This window comes from Pinus tabuliformis, chromosome 2_1 (genome assembly GCF_031772625.1).
Source record: "Pinus tabuliformis cultivar Carrire ecotype Pingquan chromosome 2_1, CPIR1, whole genome shotgun sequence".
Taxonomy (NCBI): Eukaryota; Viridiplantae; Streptophyta; class Pinopsida; order Pinales; family Pinaceae; genus Pinus; species Pinus tabuliformis.
The window spans coordinates 295,088,184-295,105,304 of record NC_142299.1 but is presented as its reverse complement, the minus strand read 5'-3'; the positions used below and the strand labels follow the sequence as shown (position 1 = coordinate 295,105,304).

At 38.3% G+C, this 17,121-nt stretch overlaps 1 protein-coding gene across 1 annotated transcript; it reads right to left on the bottom strand.

Annotated features, from left to right (window-relative positions):
* Positions 1 to 1,745: 1,745 nt before the first annotated feature.
* Positions 1,746 to 2,423, bottom strand: LOC149199965 (uncharacterized). The gene has a single exon (XM_089400791.1). It carries the CDS (start codon positions 2,421 to 2,423, stop codon positions 1,746 to 1,748), a length of 678 nt encoding a protein of 225 aa, XP_089256917.1.
* Positions 2,424 to 17,121: the final 14,698 nt, after the last annotated feature.

Genomic DNA, 17,121 nt, shown 5'->3' with positions numbered 1-17,121 from the left:
TAGGTTGGCGCGTTCCCGAGCAAAAAATCTGTGCCAAGAAAAAATCGGTGCGAGTAAAATTTGCTGGCGCGATTTTTCCGTGATTTTCCGTGCCAATCGGGTAATTTGGCGCTCTGGCGCGATTAATAGACTAACAGTCGTGCCAATTCCGCTTCCTGGCGCTACTGTCAGCGCAAAAAGCACGCCAATCTCCTTTTATTCAGAAAAAATAAAAAACATCTGAATCCGAGCCAGGTGTTCTGCAGTCCACCTGCTCAATTGAGCACAAAGCTCTTGTGTACACGCGGCCATAGAGGCACCTCAAACCACACAGGAAATTCTGCCACAAGGCAAGCTGGCCACAAAGGCACTTCAGTCACAAGAGGTGATACAAGATCAGGCTCACCCAATCTGAGCTCTGATACCAAGATAAAATGTGAACAGAATTGAAAATGAAGGAGATGTAGCTCACAGGTGAGGCCTGCACCTGGAGACTACACTCAGAACAGAGAGATCACTCTCATACACTCTATTATTCATGAATGAAAGATTACGTCATTTAAGTACAACACTAGTAATTAGGAAGTTGCAACCAAACCCCTAAACTCTAGGAACTAATCCTGAACTAGGGAGATACGTTACAACTATGTAACCATTTTCTCCATTAATACAAAATAATATAATTATTTTCAACTTTTGCTTTCTATTTTTATATTTTTTTAAATTGTAGGCTGACCAATATGAGCAAAATTTCAACTTTGATGAGAGACACACATAGTTACTCATCATACTCAACTGTAGAAGAAATATTTCGACTCAATAAACCTCTCAATTACAATTATATATATATATATATATATATATATATATATATATATATATATATTTATTCTTATTATATTTTATATATTTGAATATCAGAAATATATATAATTCTTTTATTTTTAAAAATTAAAACATACCAAAAATAAAATAAAACTAATAACCAAAAAAAATTACATACGTGAATTGTAACTAAAATATTTAGATAATCACTTTTAATATATTGATATATTAGAAATTAAAATAGATCTTTGATGACAACATTTCTATAATATAGTATCAATGGATTACGTAGCCGAAGATAAAAATATAATATATTCCATCTTCAACATGGTATTAACATGTAACTAACATATATGTATATAGATATTAACATGTAAGACCGGAGAAAACACCAAAACCAAACCAGAGTAAATTAATTATCACAGCCTAAGAATGTAAACCTTTTACGCCATAAGGATTTTATCCATCTGAATGTATCATGCAGCAGAAGTTAAAGTAGATGTATACTGACAGACATAATTCGTGCTAAAAGGGGTTATACCATGATAATTTATAGAACTCAGTATTGTAATTGCATATGATTGTTTGTGGTTATGATGATTTGGGCTAAGAATACAAAGAGTCGTTACACACAAAACAATCTCCAACGGTGCAATATTCCCTTTTGAATTAGACGAATTGATTTCAAGCAACCAATTTGAAAAAATTGGTTAAGACAATAGATCAGATCAGATCAACTGTTTACCCAATTGAACTGGAACAAGACAATGCTGCGCGTCCATGCTTTTAAATGTTTATGACGGTTGGAAAAACTATAACTGTAGAAGGAAGCACTGTATAATATTGAACAGCATCGCTTTCACGATTTCTGTTGAATTAATTTATACAATCTCCAATAAAATACTCACCATACATCGAACTGGTCGAGAGCTGTTTATAAGTCAGTATCTCTTAATTTTCATGAATATCTTGTGGCCAACATTCTTCTCCTTTTCCCTTATACTTTCCAGCGTCGGTTTCCAGCAATGACCTCTTGATTTCACCAACTTCTCATAATCTTTCTGCAATTCAGGAGTATGGCAGAGCCTACGCTTATCATCTACAGAATCCCTGCCCTCTGCACGCCCGCCTTCATCAACGTTAAGCCTCCTGTTTTCGATAAGCTTTGTAACAAACTCTGGGCAGACTCTGATCCGAAGGCCTTCGCCACCATCGCCCTTCTGTATGTCAAAGGGGTGGCAGAGAAGCGAAGCACGTTCAATTCGGCGGAGCGGAGCTGATAGGAAGGCACTGAAATTACTAGGTAGTGGAACGTTTGTGGGCGGTGGTGGCGATATTAAGGAAGCCAGCAACAGGAGAGATAAGGGGGACTGAAAGAAGTGTTGGGGTAGAAGAAAGTACTTGCTGCCCAACTTCAGTTGGTCATTTGGAGGAAGAGCAGCCGTCTTCTGCCCTATGTAGAAGGACTCGGAGTGACATACTAAATGTTGAGGGAAATCCTCAATGATTTGGGCTGCGCTCAGGGGTTTGCGAAAGATTTTAAGGGTACCATCTGAGCAAACCAGCTGGATGGTTTCCTTGTTATTACCCACCCTCACGCAGGACGTATAGTTTCCCATATTCTCTTTCGCCTGTTATGTGCAAAGCAAAGGCTGCAGACACAAAGAAAGGACGCAGAAATGGCGTTTTTATATATATAAATTGTAGAAGCAGTATTCATGGAGTAGAGAAGCGAGACATGAAAGGTTTAGGGTAAATAAGAGGAGTCCACGTTACTTAGTCAACCAGTCGTCCATTTTTTGTATTATATTCACTGGATTCGTCCCATCCACCCTTTTCTCCGAATAGTGCAAGACCGTCGGCTTTACCTTTGTGGATTCCCCATTAGTTTTATCAGATTGAGTGGGCATCCATGGAGTTACAAATTCTTTCTCTTGGGCATCCAAAACATCATTCTCCAAATCCAGTGGACAAGAGAAGGAGAACCTCATCTTTCTTTTGTTTGACTAAATAATTCAAACCTCCGTGGGACCAAAACATCATTATGGACGAGGGAAGGAGAACCTCATCTTTGTTTTGTTTTCGTATATAATTCCAAGCTCTGTGGGGACGTCTACCTACTCTAGTCTTCCAGGGACTTTATTTGAATAAGTTGTGCTTTAACGAATATAGACTTATATTTTTATAAATTGTGCTTTAATAAATATATTGTGGAGTCGTCTAACGAGGCAGGAATTCCCTGGACGGCCAAAAGTGGTTGGAATCTAGGTAAAAAAATTTCAAAAAATCTTGTAGAGATACTGTTTGAATTGTGTTTTTGATGATGGAAATGGATTCAACACCATGAGAAACATCGAGGACACCTAAAATTTTGAAGTTTAACAACTATAACTTGCATTAACAAAAATCCTTGCAAGATTTTCTTCAAATATGCCCAGAATTTTCATAACTTTCTGGACAACTCCTCCGCTTCATTAGACTACGTGATATATTATGCCCTAGAGACAATTCGGAGGTGGGGATGGAATTTGACGGGCAACTCACATGGTGATTTGCTTATAGATTTTTTTTTTTCCTTAGACTTATCAATATTCTGTAATAAAAAAATTACATTGGAGTTGAAGAAAGTCAAGTTTAACAGGTGAGTCACATTTGAAATGTGGTAGTTTAATTATTATGCTTTTTTTGCCCTGAAAGTTTTGGAAATTTCATTTGGCAGGAATTTTTGTAAATCCAAGTAAAAATGGTCAAACTTCATAATTTTAGGTGACCTAGGGGTTTTTCATGGTGCCGAATCCACTTCCACTATCAAAAACAAGATTCAAATACTGCATCTACAAGATTTTTTGAAATTTTTTTGTAGGATTCCCGTCACTTTTGGCCTAAATTCCAGCCACTTTTGACCGTCGAGGCAATTCCTCTGCCTCTGTAAACTCCATTTGAAATTCCTACCCTCATTGGAAGAACCCAACTTCGGAGGACGTTGGCACTTGCATAGACACTGCGCTTCACAATTATGGTGAAACAAAGATGATGAACACATCTCGCAACCTCTATGCAGAAAGAATTTGTGATATATGACTAGTAATTGTTCTTAGAGGTGCAAAGGTACACCGAAGGAATAGAAAATTTAGGACGAAAAGAAATGTGGAAAGAAATTTAGAACGGAAAAAAATGCAGAAAGAAGCGGTGTTATATGACTAGCAATTGCCTCTATAAATACAAAAGTACACCAAAAAAATAAAAATTTTAGGAAAATCATCTTGAAAAATTGAATCAGTAAACATACCTTAATTTTACCCAAGAAAATGTGAAAATTGCATAAATCATATTTGAAAATAAATAACAAGTTAATTCAGGAAATGTATCCAAATTACTTTCTCAATCTTCCATTGCCATAACAATAAGTTTGCGTGGTAACAACATCACATAACAATATACTTTTTCGTTGTGAAATTTAATCTTATATTTTCTGATAAAGGAAAAAATTAATCCTATATATTTATCTAATATTAATTTTATTCTTCTTTAAAATTTAATTTATTTTTTATTTATATATCTTAATTTTAAAAAGAAATTTATTCATAATTTTTTTTTTATTACTAAAATAAATTTTCACAATAAAAATGCATCCTATATTCGTTTTCTTAAAATTTCATCTTCAATCTCTTTCTATAATGCTTTTACATAAAATTAAACCAATAATACATGCTAAGAATATATATCAAATTCCTTTCCCATAATTTTTTTACATTAAATTAAATCTATTTAAACTAACTAATTTAGATGCCAAATATATATATATAAAATTGAGTTTAGGCCAAGGTTTTACGAAATAGAAATTTTCCAAACTAGATTTCATTGAATTAATGGAAAAGTAAAATGCCATCTACTATAGGATCAGATGTGTAACGACCTGCGATTCCGCCGATGAACGACCGTGACCAGATGGAGAGGGGGCGTGGTTAGAAGGTCGAACGAGCAGCAGGTTGAACGATGGAGTGCGAGTTGGACTTCATGTGCGATGGCGTTATATGTTATAATGTGCACAAGGGAGAGAGCGATGATGGTTTATAGAGATGTGGGGAGCATGAACGCTCAACCCATAGTCGACCTACAGCATGGGCAAGCCGACATGTGTTTGGGCGAGATTGCGATGGATTAGGGGCATTGGGCAAGTCAGCTAGGAAACCAAGACTTCACCCTACCACTTGTATATATTAACATTGCGTTGAAGTCATTTGGACATCCAACCATCGCACAACATCTTCGCTCAAATAAGATAGACGTAGGTCGAAGTGCGTGGCAGCAACAGAGATAGGCGCAGGTTGGAGATGTGTCCGTTCTTGGGCAAGGCCACACGGTAGCAAGTCATTTGTCTTGGTGTTGGGTGAAGGGCACGGGCAGGAGCGCCTGACAGTTGGTTGAGGCATGCACAGGTGTGTGACGCCTGGTTTGTGCGACGACTTGGCAAGGGTTCTTGGGTGACTCAGGTGAGTGCCCGCCCGTCATGCAAGTGTGCACGGTGACTCGGAGAAGTGTTGAGATTGTGAACGGATGTGTGTCTCGGGTAGAGGCGCCTATGTGTTGCGACTTGGAGGCGCGCCCAAGTTGGGCAAACAACACGATCGTGCGACCAGGTGAACGAAGGGTTAGTGAGTCGTGCGACGACCGTGCAGAGGCACTGACGAGCTGGGCAACCGAGTTTGCAGAAGATTGTAAATTTGGCTAAGTATGAAACTTGGGGTTTCCAAGTATACTTGTAAAGCATTGCAATATTGAAACATTGTATAATATATTATCGGGCAAACTCATTGTTCAGGGAGTTGCCCCTCCCTTTATACTGTGCAATCGTGTTCTTCATGTATAATTTCCGATGATAATGAATGTGTATGGGTGTTCATTGGTATAAAGGATAACATAATTATACTTGGTTGCGAAACACAAACTAAGTAGGAGTTAGTGGTTAGGCGTAGTCCATGAACATAAGTATTGGTGAAAAGAAAGTGTTCGATGGTGCCGCACCTCGCTAAGAGAGGTTGAAAGACTACTGCCAGCTTGGGGGCATGATAGTTGGTATCAGAGCTAGTCTGAAGACTTGGAGGAGTCTTGCAGGAAGCCGAAAGCTGATTCAGGGTTGAAGAAGCTTGACAGTTGGTGACAGTGAAGCAGGTACTTGCAGGTGAAGGAGGCTGTTTCACATACAAGTGGAACAAGGGTTGGTTCAGGTTGCAGGCAACTTGGTGAAGCTGTTGGATGGTTGAAACTAGATCGCAAAGAAGAAGGAAGCTGTTAGCAATGGCAGCGGAATCTCAGGTTGGGTCTAGTCATGGTACGAAGGATGCTACTATGGCACTTATGGAAAAAGTGTTGGAGAAGATGGAGGACTTGGAAGCTTCCTGGACTAAGAAGATGGACTTGTTCGATAAAGAGCAAGAGGCCAATTCAAAGATGAAGGAAGAGCTCGATGAACTCCAGACTCAACACGAGTACACTGATCTTATGTGTACACAACTTGAAGTAACGGTCAAGGAGGTTGAAGAGGCAAGAGACCAAGGTCTTGCAGAGATCGTGGGCTTGCGAAAATCTCTTGACGAAGCCAGAGATGAGATCGCGGTGTTGAAGAAGGCCGTGAGGCATAACTCAGGTGGAGGAGTGCCTCATGTGAAAGTCAAGGAACCAGAATCTTATGATGGTACAAGGAGTGCAAAGACTCTTGGCAACTTTCTATGGGACATGGAGCAGTACTTGGAACGATTGGGTCTATCTGATGATGAGACGAAGGTCAAGGTAGCTGCTCAGTTCTTAACGAAGGATGCTAAGATGTGGTGGCGAAGGAGGATGGATCAGATTGCCAATGGCAGTGCTGGTGACATTACTTCGTGGGATGAGATGAAGAAAGCTTTGCAGACCCATTTCAATCCTTAGGATGAAACGTGGGAAGCAAGGATGAAAATTAAGTTCATAAAGCAGATCGGAAACCTTCACACATATCAGCGGGAGTTTGCAAGTGCGGTTCTGGAACTTCTTGACATGGCGGAGAGGGACAAGGTGTTCAATTTCATTATTGGATTGAAACCTTGGGCACACAATGAAGTGAAGAGGCAGAGGATTAGAACACTTGAGGAAGCTTTTGCTGCTGTGGATAGGTTGGTGGAGCATTATGATGAGACTTCTGATGATAGGAAGAAGAAGTCCGATAAGCCGAAAGATAAGAAGAAGGATGATGCTTTGAAATCGGATGATAATTCGAAGACGAAGAAAGTCTTGAAGTTTTGGATATGTGTTGGACCACATACGATGAAGAATTGTCCTTCTAGACCGAAAGTGGTTGCGATTGCACAATCTGATGCGAAGAATGAAGAAGCTTCTGTGGGGATGATGCAGATACTTGGTGCTACTGCTGCTACGGAGGTGGTCTCTCGGAGGGATCCTGAGAGGAACAGGTTGGAGTATGTTCGGATGAAGGTTGGGAGTGCTGATATACTCACTATGGTGGATAGTGGGGCCTCTCACAACTTCATGGGTGAAGATACTGCAAGAAGAATTGGGCTGAAATTTGTACCGGTGAAGGCACAGATGAAGACAGTCAATTCTCCTCCTTATAATGTTCTTGGTGTAGCTGAAAAGGTGGACACGACACTTGGTGAGTGGACAGGGAAGGTTGAATTCACTATAGTGCAGATTGATGACTATGGGGCTGTGCTAGGAATGGAATTCATGAAACAGTTTGATGTTATGATTGTTCCACATTTGAGGAAGCTGTACATTTACGATGGAAGGTAAGATGTACCCATTGGTGTACCAACCATTGGAGTGACAAGGCTTGATTGTAAGTTGGCAGTGATGTAAATGAAGGACGAGAAGCGGATGGAAGACATGAGTAAGCGGTTGTCCATGGTTGAGACAAAGCTTACCGAATAGTCATTGATCATCAGGACACTTTCAGATAGTATCTTGGATTTGTCAAGAAGGCTAGAAGTGGTTGAGCATGATGATGATGATGATGATGAGGCATATGTGAGGCCAAATGTCCAGGAGGAGGATCGAGTCACTTATCTACAGAGGATTGAGATAGAAGATCCTGATAGATGGATTGAGATGATTAGTGAGGGTGAGCCTTCAGGCTCTACCCCCTCCACATCTTCTTAGATGACAAGAAGATGGGGCTCATTGTTAGCTGCTCATGGCAGTGAGTCCTTAAAACAGGTTGAGTAGGTATGGAAGATGGTGCAGGGATGGCTTGGCATCAAGCATCATGACATGTTGTAGATGGGATGGAGTTTCCATGGACCTAAACATGGTGGAGAGATTCTTGGTGAGTCCAGGATGTGGCAGAATCTGAGATAGACTGGTGAAGGCATAAGGATGTTCACTCTCATGACTTGAGCATGACAGTTGGATTAGCTACCCAACTAGTTCAAACATGGGGTCCGGAAGTGCACAGAGAGATGCTGGCATCAGGCAGACGAGGAGGACAGTTCACAGGATAAGGACGACACATGGTGGAGATGAAGTTCTACATATGTTGCAGGGATGTTTGCAGTATGTGGAGAAGTTGACATCATGGACCAAGGATGAGACAGACATTGATGGTGATCTTGGTGGATGGCTACTAGGATGGTATGTTGTCGAGGACGACAACGATTTTAGGTGGAGGAGGATGTAACGACCTGCAATTCCGCCGATGAACGACCGCGACCGGATGGAGAGGGTGTGCCGTTAGAAGGTCGAACGAGTATCAGGTTGAACGATGGAGTGCGACTTGGACGTCATGTGCGATGGCGTTATATGTTATAATGCACACAAGGGAGAGAGCAACAATGGTTTATAGAGATGTGGGGAGCATGAACGCTCAACCCACGGTCGACCTACAACATGGGCAAGTTGACATGTGTTTGGGTGAGATTGCGACGGAGTAGGGGCATTGGGCAAGTCGGTTGGGTAGCTAAGAATTCGCCCTACCACTTGTGTATATTAACATTACGTTGAAGTCATTTGGACATTCAACCATTGCACAACATCTTCGCTCAAATAAGATAGACGCAGGTCGAAGTGCGTGGCAGCAAAGGAGATAGGCACAGGTTGGAGATGTGCCCGTTCTTGGGCAAGGCCGCACGGTAGCAAGTCGTTTGTCTTGGTGTTGGGTGAAGGGCACGGGCAGGAGCGCCCGACGGTTGGTTGAGGTGTGCACGGGTGTGTGACGCCCGGTTTGTGCGACGACTTGGCACGGGTTCTTGGGTGACTTGGGTGAGCTCCCGCCCGTCATGCAAGTGTGCACGGTGACTCGAAGAAGTGTTGAGATTATGAATAGAGGTGTGTCTCGGGTAGAGGCGCCCGTGTGTGGCAACTTGGAGGCACAACCAAGTTGGGCAAACAACACGATCGTGTGACGTGGTGAACGAAGGGTTGGTGAGTCGTGCGGCGACCGTGCGGAGGCGCCAACGAGCTGGGCAACCGAGTTTGCTGAAGATTGTAAATTTGGCTAAGTATGAAACTTGGGGTTTCCAAGTATACTTGTAAAGCACTGTAATATTGAAACATTGTAAAATATATTATTGGGAAGACTCATTGTTCAGGGAGTTGCCCCTCCCTTTATACTATGCAATTGTGTTCTTCATGTATAATTTTTGATGATAATGAATGTGTATGGGTGTTAATTGGTATAAAGGATAACATAATAATACTTGGTTGTGAAACACAAACTAAGTAGGAGTAAGTGGTTAGGCGTAGTCCACGAACATAAGTATTGGTGAAAAGAAAGTGTTCGGTGGTGCCGCACCTCACTAAGAGCGGTTGAAAGACTACCGCCAGCTTGGGGGCGTGACAAGATGGCTCCTTGGTACATCACCCATATGATCTATCCGATTCAAATCACCCATATTATCCTTGTGACATCACCCATATGATCTGTCCGATTCAAATCACCCATATTATTATTCACTGTTACAAATCAATTCCTTTGAAAAGCCTAATTTCCCCGCGAAATTACATGGCCTTGCTTCATTTTAAAGTCAATTATACAAAATGAAGATGAAGGTTCGTGTAAACAGTAGGTAGCTTTAACTCATTCCGTTTCAAACATAAAAATAACCCACCTCAATTCTAAGAACATTACTATTATAACAGAAAAGGTAACGTTCCTATACGATGCAAATGCCATATTATTTTTATCTTCTTTAATTATATTAATGTCATTTCCTTATAATTTTATTTAAATTGATATTGTCTGTAGCATGGGTGCAGCCATTCAAAAAGTCTTAACCTGTGTCCAAAATGGCCTTACTGGACTAGTATTGCCCTAAAATATTTTGAGCAATAGTATTTCCTCAATGACTTTATCGATTTATTTCTATCATTTACTTTCTAATAAATTTAGTTTTTGGATTTTTAATTTGATTTGGAGTTTTGAATGGTCAATGGCTTTTTCTTTCTAATAACTTTATCTTTAGAATTTTTTAATGTCTTCTGGATTTTTGAATTGTCAACATGAATCCCAGGAAGAGAACGTCATAGAGCCAAAAATCTTAATCCGAATTGCCCAAGAACATGCCAACATCTTCCAAACAGTATAACACTATACATTTTGTCCTACGTGCATTTCTTCCAATTTTATAAATAGCTTTGCAAAATTTTATCCCATGTGACTTTAATTTTTCAAATGCGATGCTCATTAACCATTTTTAATGAAGTACATCGATGTGTGGTTTGATGGTAGGTTTATTTGGGTGAACCCTGGGAGACCAAAGTTCAAATCTTATTGAGTACACTGGCTTGTTGTGGTGATAGCTAAAGGGGCAGATTCCCCAATCCTGTCTTGGTGGCATGTGAATCTAGCTCTTGCTAAAATCATAGGATCTTAGTATATCGACTTGCAGGTAGTTGGATGTACAGCTGGTGTTATAGAGGCAGCTAGGAAGATAGATCTTGGGTTTCCCATAGATGAGGATTGGCAGTTACCAATTCACCATGTGGTTAAAAAAGAAAACAATTTCGTTGATATTGATAAACAGAGCAAAATTCGTTGATAATGAGAAACAGAGAAACAATAATTAGCACTTTAGGTGCAATATTTTGAAAAAAAGTAAACATAGTTCACACATTTTTTCCAGTTATTGAGAATCCAAAATTATTTATTGTCGGAAAAAAAGTAAAAATAGTTATCATAATTTCGGCAGAATTGGAAAAAAATAATCACAAATTCCGCAGAATTGGGAAAACAAAAATTAAACACGGTTACCAAATTCCTAGAATTGAGAATCCAAAATAACACATAGTTACCAAATTCAATAGAATGTGGAAGAAAATTAAACATAGTTATCACAAATTCGGCGGGAAAAAAAAAAACATGGTTATAAATTTTGAAGAACTAAAGAAGGAAAAAAAAAAAACCAAACACATAGTATCAAGTTCGACTGAATCAAGAAAAAAATTAAATATTACCACAAATTCAGCAAAATTGAAAATAAAAATTAAACATGCTTATAAAATTTGAAGAATTCGAATAAAAAAACAGAATTATCAAGTTGAACAGAATTAGGAAAAAAACGTGTTCTATTCAAAATACAACATTAGAAACATGAATTTGACGCGACCTTCCTCTACCATCGACCCACATTAGACTTAAGTAGTTGTAAATGAAGTCGAGAAATTGCTTCCAAGTCTACCATCAACACACATTAGACTTAAGTGGTTGTAAATGAAGTCGAGAAATTGCTTCCAAGTGTTTTCATATATACCTGTTAGGTGTCTATGGAACAACAAACTTGACATCCAATACCATGTCACAATATGAATTTCAGTTTGATTGCTATCATCAACATGGGATGAATGCAAATCGGCACTGAAACACACAATCAATGACCTTTTACACTCTCTTGGCTTTTCATTCCTTTGCTACTCGGAACATTCCCATTGAAGGTAAAAGAGGAGGGGCGACTAAATGCAAACGAATTTCATCGGCTATGGATGAAAAGAGAATCGCAGTAGTGACAGACAAGAGCAGTAGAAGTCTCTTCTCATAGTCTGCAAGAGTTGTACGAGCAATAAATTTGTAGTGTGTTAGAAGAAGGTTTCAATGGAGGTATGTAAGGAGGAGGGGCTTTGCAAGAGCAAAACCCGTGAGGGTTTTATTTCTTCGGTAGGAGATTTTTAGCCTTGGGTCGTGCAGGTTTTCATTCTTGGCCTTGCTTCTCCACACTTTCTGTAACACACCATTTTCTTCTTTGGTTGGGGTTGTGTACATTTTCAGGCTCATCTCGTTATGGTATGGAAAACCAGCTGGTAGATTTGTTTTTAAATTTCTTGACTTCATCTCGGTTAAGGTTTTCAGACGTGTCCAGAGTTGAATTTGGTGTTGTCAATTTTTTTCACGGGGTCGCAGGGCTGAATGATAGTTAGGCATTAGCTTGTTTAGTTTTGAAATGGTGTTGCAAAGCTTAAATATATTGCATTTGTAGAATATGAAATGACTTATTTAAGCCAGCTCATAAGCCAACATAGCTATGAAGAAAAATACATATATATATAAAAAAATAAAACACAGTTAATGTGTGAGCTAAAAACTATTGTAAATCTCATATATTAATTGAACCATTAACTACATTCTTATATAGTAAAATTGTTACTAAAATGATTATCAATCAACTCTGAAACAAATCTACTGGCACTATAGCTAATTTGTTGTGCCAATTTTGCAGAGAACACAAAATCCGCTGACTAATTTGTTAGCAATTTACATAACTAATTAAGCATTATTCCCAACACTCCCCTTTAATGATTAATGAGGATTTACTATCTTATCTCATAGTGCCAAAAAATGAGTTTTTGCAACTGCTTTGGTGAAGATATCTGCTAGCTGATGCTGAGTATTTATATGTTTCAATTCAATATCCTTCTTCTGCACCAAATCTCTAATGAAGTGATATTTCATGTCAAAATGCTTTTTCCTGCTGTGATGAACTAGATTCTTTGCTAACTTGATGGCACTTGCATTATCACAATAAATCACTATAGGCTGAATTTGTTTTTCTCCAATTTCTTCTAAAATTTTTCTGAGCCAAAGAGCTTGTGTACCTGCTGAGGTAACTGCAATATACTCCACTTCTGTGGATGAGATGGCAGCAATGATTTGTTTTTTTGAGCTCCATGTAATCAAACCAGAACCAAAAGAGAAACAATTTCCAGATGTTGACTTACGGTCATCAAGACTACCTCCCCAATCTGAATCAAAAAATCCAACAAGATTGAACTTTTCAGAAGAGTAGTAATGAATACCAAAATTTAGAGTGCCTTTCACATACCTTAAAATCCTCTTGGTTGCTTCATATGTATTTCAGATGGATTTGTCATATACCTTGAAAGAAGTGAAATTGAATATGTAATATCAAGCCTTGTGTGGGTTAGAAATATCAAGCTCCCCACAATACTTCTATAAGTTTTCTCGTCAACTAAATCAACACCATCATCTCTACATAACGCTTCTCCATGAGCACTTGGAGTAGGGGATGGATTACAATCAAGCATATCAAATTATTTATCATATCATGTGCATACTTTGTCTGAGAAATGAAAATCTCATCCTTACTTTGATAAACCTCCATTCCTAGAAAATATTTCATGATGCTTAGGTCTTTCATCTCAAATTCATTCATCATAGCAACTTTGAATTTATCATTCATCTTAGAACTACTACCCATATACAATAGATCATCAACATACAAACTTATGATTAGAATATCAATACCTTCTTGTTTGTAGTAAAGGGTAGGATCACTCTTACTTCTCTCAAAGCCATTTTCCTGAAAGTATCCATCAATATTTGCATATCACACTCTTGGTGCTTGCTTGAGGCCATACAAAGTCTTCTTCAACTTTTAGACATTATTCTCCTTTCCTTCCACTTCAAAAGCTTATGGTTGCTCCACATGTACTTCCTATTCTAAGTACCCATTCAAGAAGGCACTTTTCACGTCCATATGATGCATGTTCCACTTTTTCTGAGCTACTAATGAAATCAACATTCTAATGGTTCCCTGTCTTGCTACTGGTGCAAACGTCTCTTCATAATCAATTCCATACTTCTGTATGAATCCTTTAGAAACTAATCTTGCTTTGTGTCTTTCAACACTCCCATCAGTGTTAAATTTAGTCTTATAGACCCATTTGGTTCCAATCTTTTTATTGTCATGTGGAAGCTCTGTCAACTTCCAAGTGTCATTCCTTTGAATGGAATCCATCTCTTCTTGCATGGCTTGCATCCAAACCTCGTTAGTACATGCATCTTTAAAACATGATGGTTCAAAATCAGCCTTGGATAATAAAGAAAAATTGACTATCTCACCTATTGGGCTTTCTTCATGTGCTTGATTTGTTCTCCTCTCATAAATATCACACAATCTTGTTACCTTCCTTGTAGAAATTGGAGAAGAAGTTGGACTTGAACTTGATGTTGAAGAAATTGATGAAGGGCTGCTTGGTGGAGTCAACCCACTAGTTATAGAAACATTAGTTGGCTGCTCATAATCAATATCAATAATTACATCATCATTCAAAATAGATTTTTTCTTCTCAACATGGCCTTTTTGATGACCATAAACTCCCCTTTCATAAAAAATTACATCTCTTGAGACAATAAGCTTTTTAGTTAGAGGATTATACAATTTATAAGCCTTGCTTGTCTCACTATACCCAATAAAATTACATAACTCACTCTTTGCATCTAACTTTTTTCTATTCTGATCAGGTACATGCACATAAGCCAAACAACCAAAAACTTTGAAATGATTAATATTAGGCATTTTTTCATACCAAGTTTCATAAGGATTCATCTTTTCCAGTGCACTGGTGGTGCTACGGTTGAGGATGTACACTACTATAGAAACTGCATCTCCCCAATAAGAGTTGCTCAATACCTTAGTTTGTAACATGCATCTTGCCATTTCAACCACAGTACGATTCTTTCTTTCAGCTATGCCATTTTTTTGGGGTGTGTATGCTGTAGTATGCTGCCTCCTGATTCCATTCATATCACAATAACTCTGGAAAGCTTTTGAGCAGAATTCACCTCCACGGTCAATCCACAAACATTTGATCTTGCACCCTTTCTCATTTTCTACAAGGCCTTTGAACTTCTTGAATGTATCAAGGGCTTCAATTTTGGCCTTCAAAAAATATACCCAACAATTTCGTGAGTAATCATCAATAAAAGTGATGAAATATGATGATTTACTCAAACTCTTAGTCTGCATAGGACCACATATGTCTGAATGAACAAGCTGAAATGGGTGATGAGCCCTCCATGCAGTTCCCTTTGGAAACCTTTCCCTTGCATGCTTTCTTTTAGCACATCCTTCACAAACCTCCTTATGCTCTTCTACCTTGGGCAAACTAGAAACTAATGCATGTGAGGTTAGAAACTTCAAACTGTGAAAATTTAAATGCCCATACCTGAGATGCCATAACCAACTTGAATCCTCATAAGCCATATTTGCAATATTGATGTTATGTTCATCAAACCTCAAGGGAAACATCCTATTTCGTTTCATAGGCATAATAGTGATCACCCTATTTCCCTTATCCTTATCATAGACAGTACATGTCTTATTTTCAAAGACTACTTTATAATTTTTCTCACATAGCTACCCAACACTCAACAAATTATGCTTCAATTATGGAGTATAATAAATGTCATGAATACTCTTTATACCTTCTTTTGTTTGGACCTCCATAGCTCCTTTGACAGCAACCTCCAATGATTTATCATCACCAAGCTGGATCTTGGATTTGAAACTTCCATCCTTTGCTGAAAACAACTTCTCATTCCTTGTCATATGGTTAGAGCATCCAGAATCTAGGTACCAAACATCTTTACTAGTATTTTCACCTTTGGCATAAGATAAAAATAAGTGATATGGAGGATACTCACCACTTTCTTGAGCATAATTATCATTTTTACCTTCTTTCAATCTGCATTCTCTTTCAAAGTGGCCATGCCTGTTACAATAATAACATTGAACATTTCCCTTATCAAATCTACCTCTACCTCTTCCACTTGAGCCACCTCTTCCTCTACCTCTTGAAGAATTTTGGCTTTGCCATTTACCTTGACCTTGATTTATTTTGGCACCACTGCTGCTTGCATCTTCATTCTTTGTAATTTGTAATTTAGAGGAAAAAGCTTTCTCTACACCTTCAAAAGTGTCCTTCAATTTTTCTTCATGAGACTTCAAAGATCCAACCAATTGATCAAACTGTAGTTTTGTCAAATCCTTACTTTCTTCCATGATTATGTCAACATGATTCCATCTATGTGTTAAATATCTCAATACTTTTTTAGTTAAAACTTCATTACTTACAGTTTCTCCAAGTGTAGCCATTTTATTGACCACATCTTTGACTCTCACACAATAGTGACTCACACTTTTAGCTTCTTGCATCTTCAAATTCTCAAACTCTTGCTTCAATGTCTAAAGCTTGACCATCTTAACTTGATCACTACCTTGGTAAGCTTCTTGTAGAGTCTTCCAGGCATCTTTGGCAGTTTTTGCTCCTAATATTCTTGGAAATAAGCTCTTATCAAGAGCTATCTGAATGTGAAACAAAGCTTCAGCATTCTTCTTCCTTGCTTCCTTTCTTGTTGTTCTTTCATTTGATGTAAGGGAATTCCAATCAGTTGGCGCCTCATATCCTAATTCAACAATCTCCCACAAATATTTTCCAATCAAAAAGGTTAGCATCTTAATGCACGAATAATCATAATCGTTCCCATCAAATTCTAGAACTAGCATCTAGTTAGAATTTGACATGATTAACTTTGGCGAAATTCCAACAATACAACTTTAACTCAAAACAATTTTACCTGCTCTGATACCACTTGTAGAAGATGAAATGACTTATTTAAGCCAGCTGATAAGCCAACATAACTATGAAGAAAAGTACATATATAAAATAAAATAAACCAAATAAAACACAGTTTCTATGTGAGCTAAAAACTGCTGTAAATCTCATATATTAATTGAATCATTAACCACATTCTTATATAGTAAAATTGTTATTAAAATGATTATCAATCAACTCTGAAATAAATCTACTGGCACTACAGCTAATTTCCAGCACTGACCACCATAACAATTTGCTACCCTAATTTTGCAGAGAACACAAAATCTGCTGACTAATTTGTCAGAAATTTACATAACTAATTAAGCATTATTCCCAATAGCATCGTGATGATGATGATGTTTTAAATAAATAACGAATGGTAGAGAACTTGTTGGGTTAGTTCATGATAGAAATGGAGAGCATAGGGGAGTGTTTCTC

Coding starts and splice junctions, on each gene's coding strand:
- LOC149199965 (XM_089400791.1), bottom strand. CDS start 2,423: ATGGGAAACTATACGTCCTGCGTGAGGGTGGGTAATAACAAGGAAACC.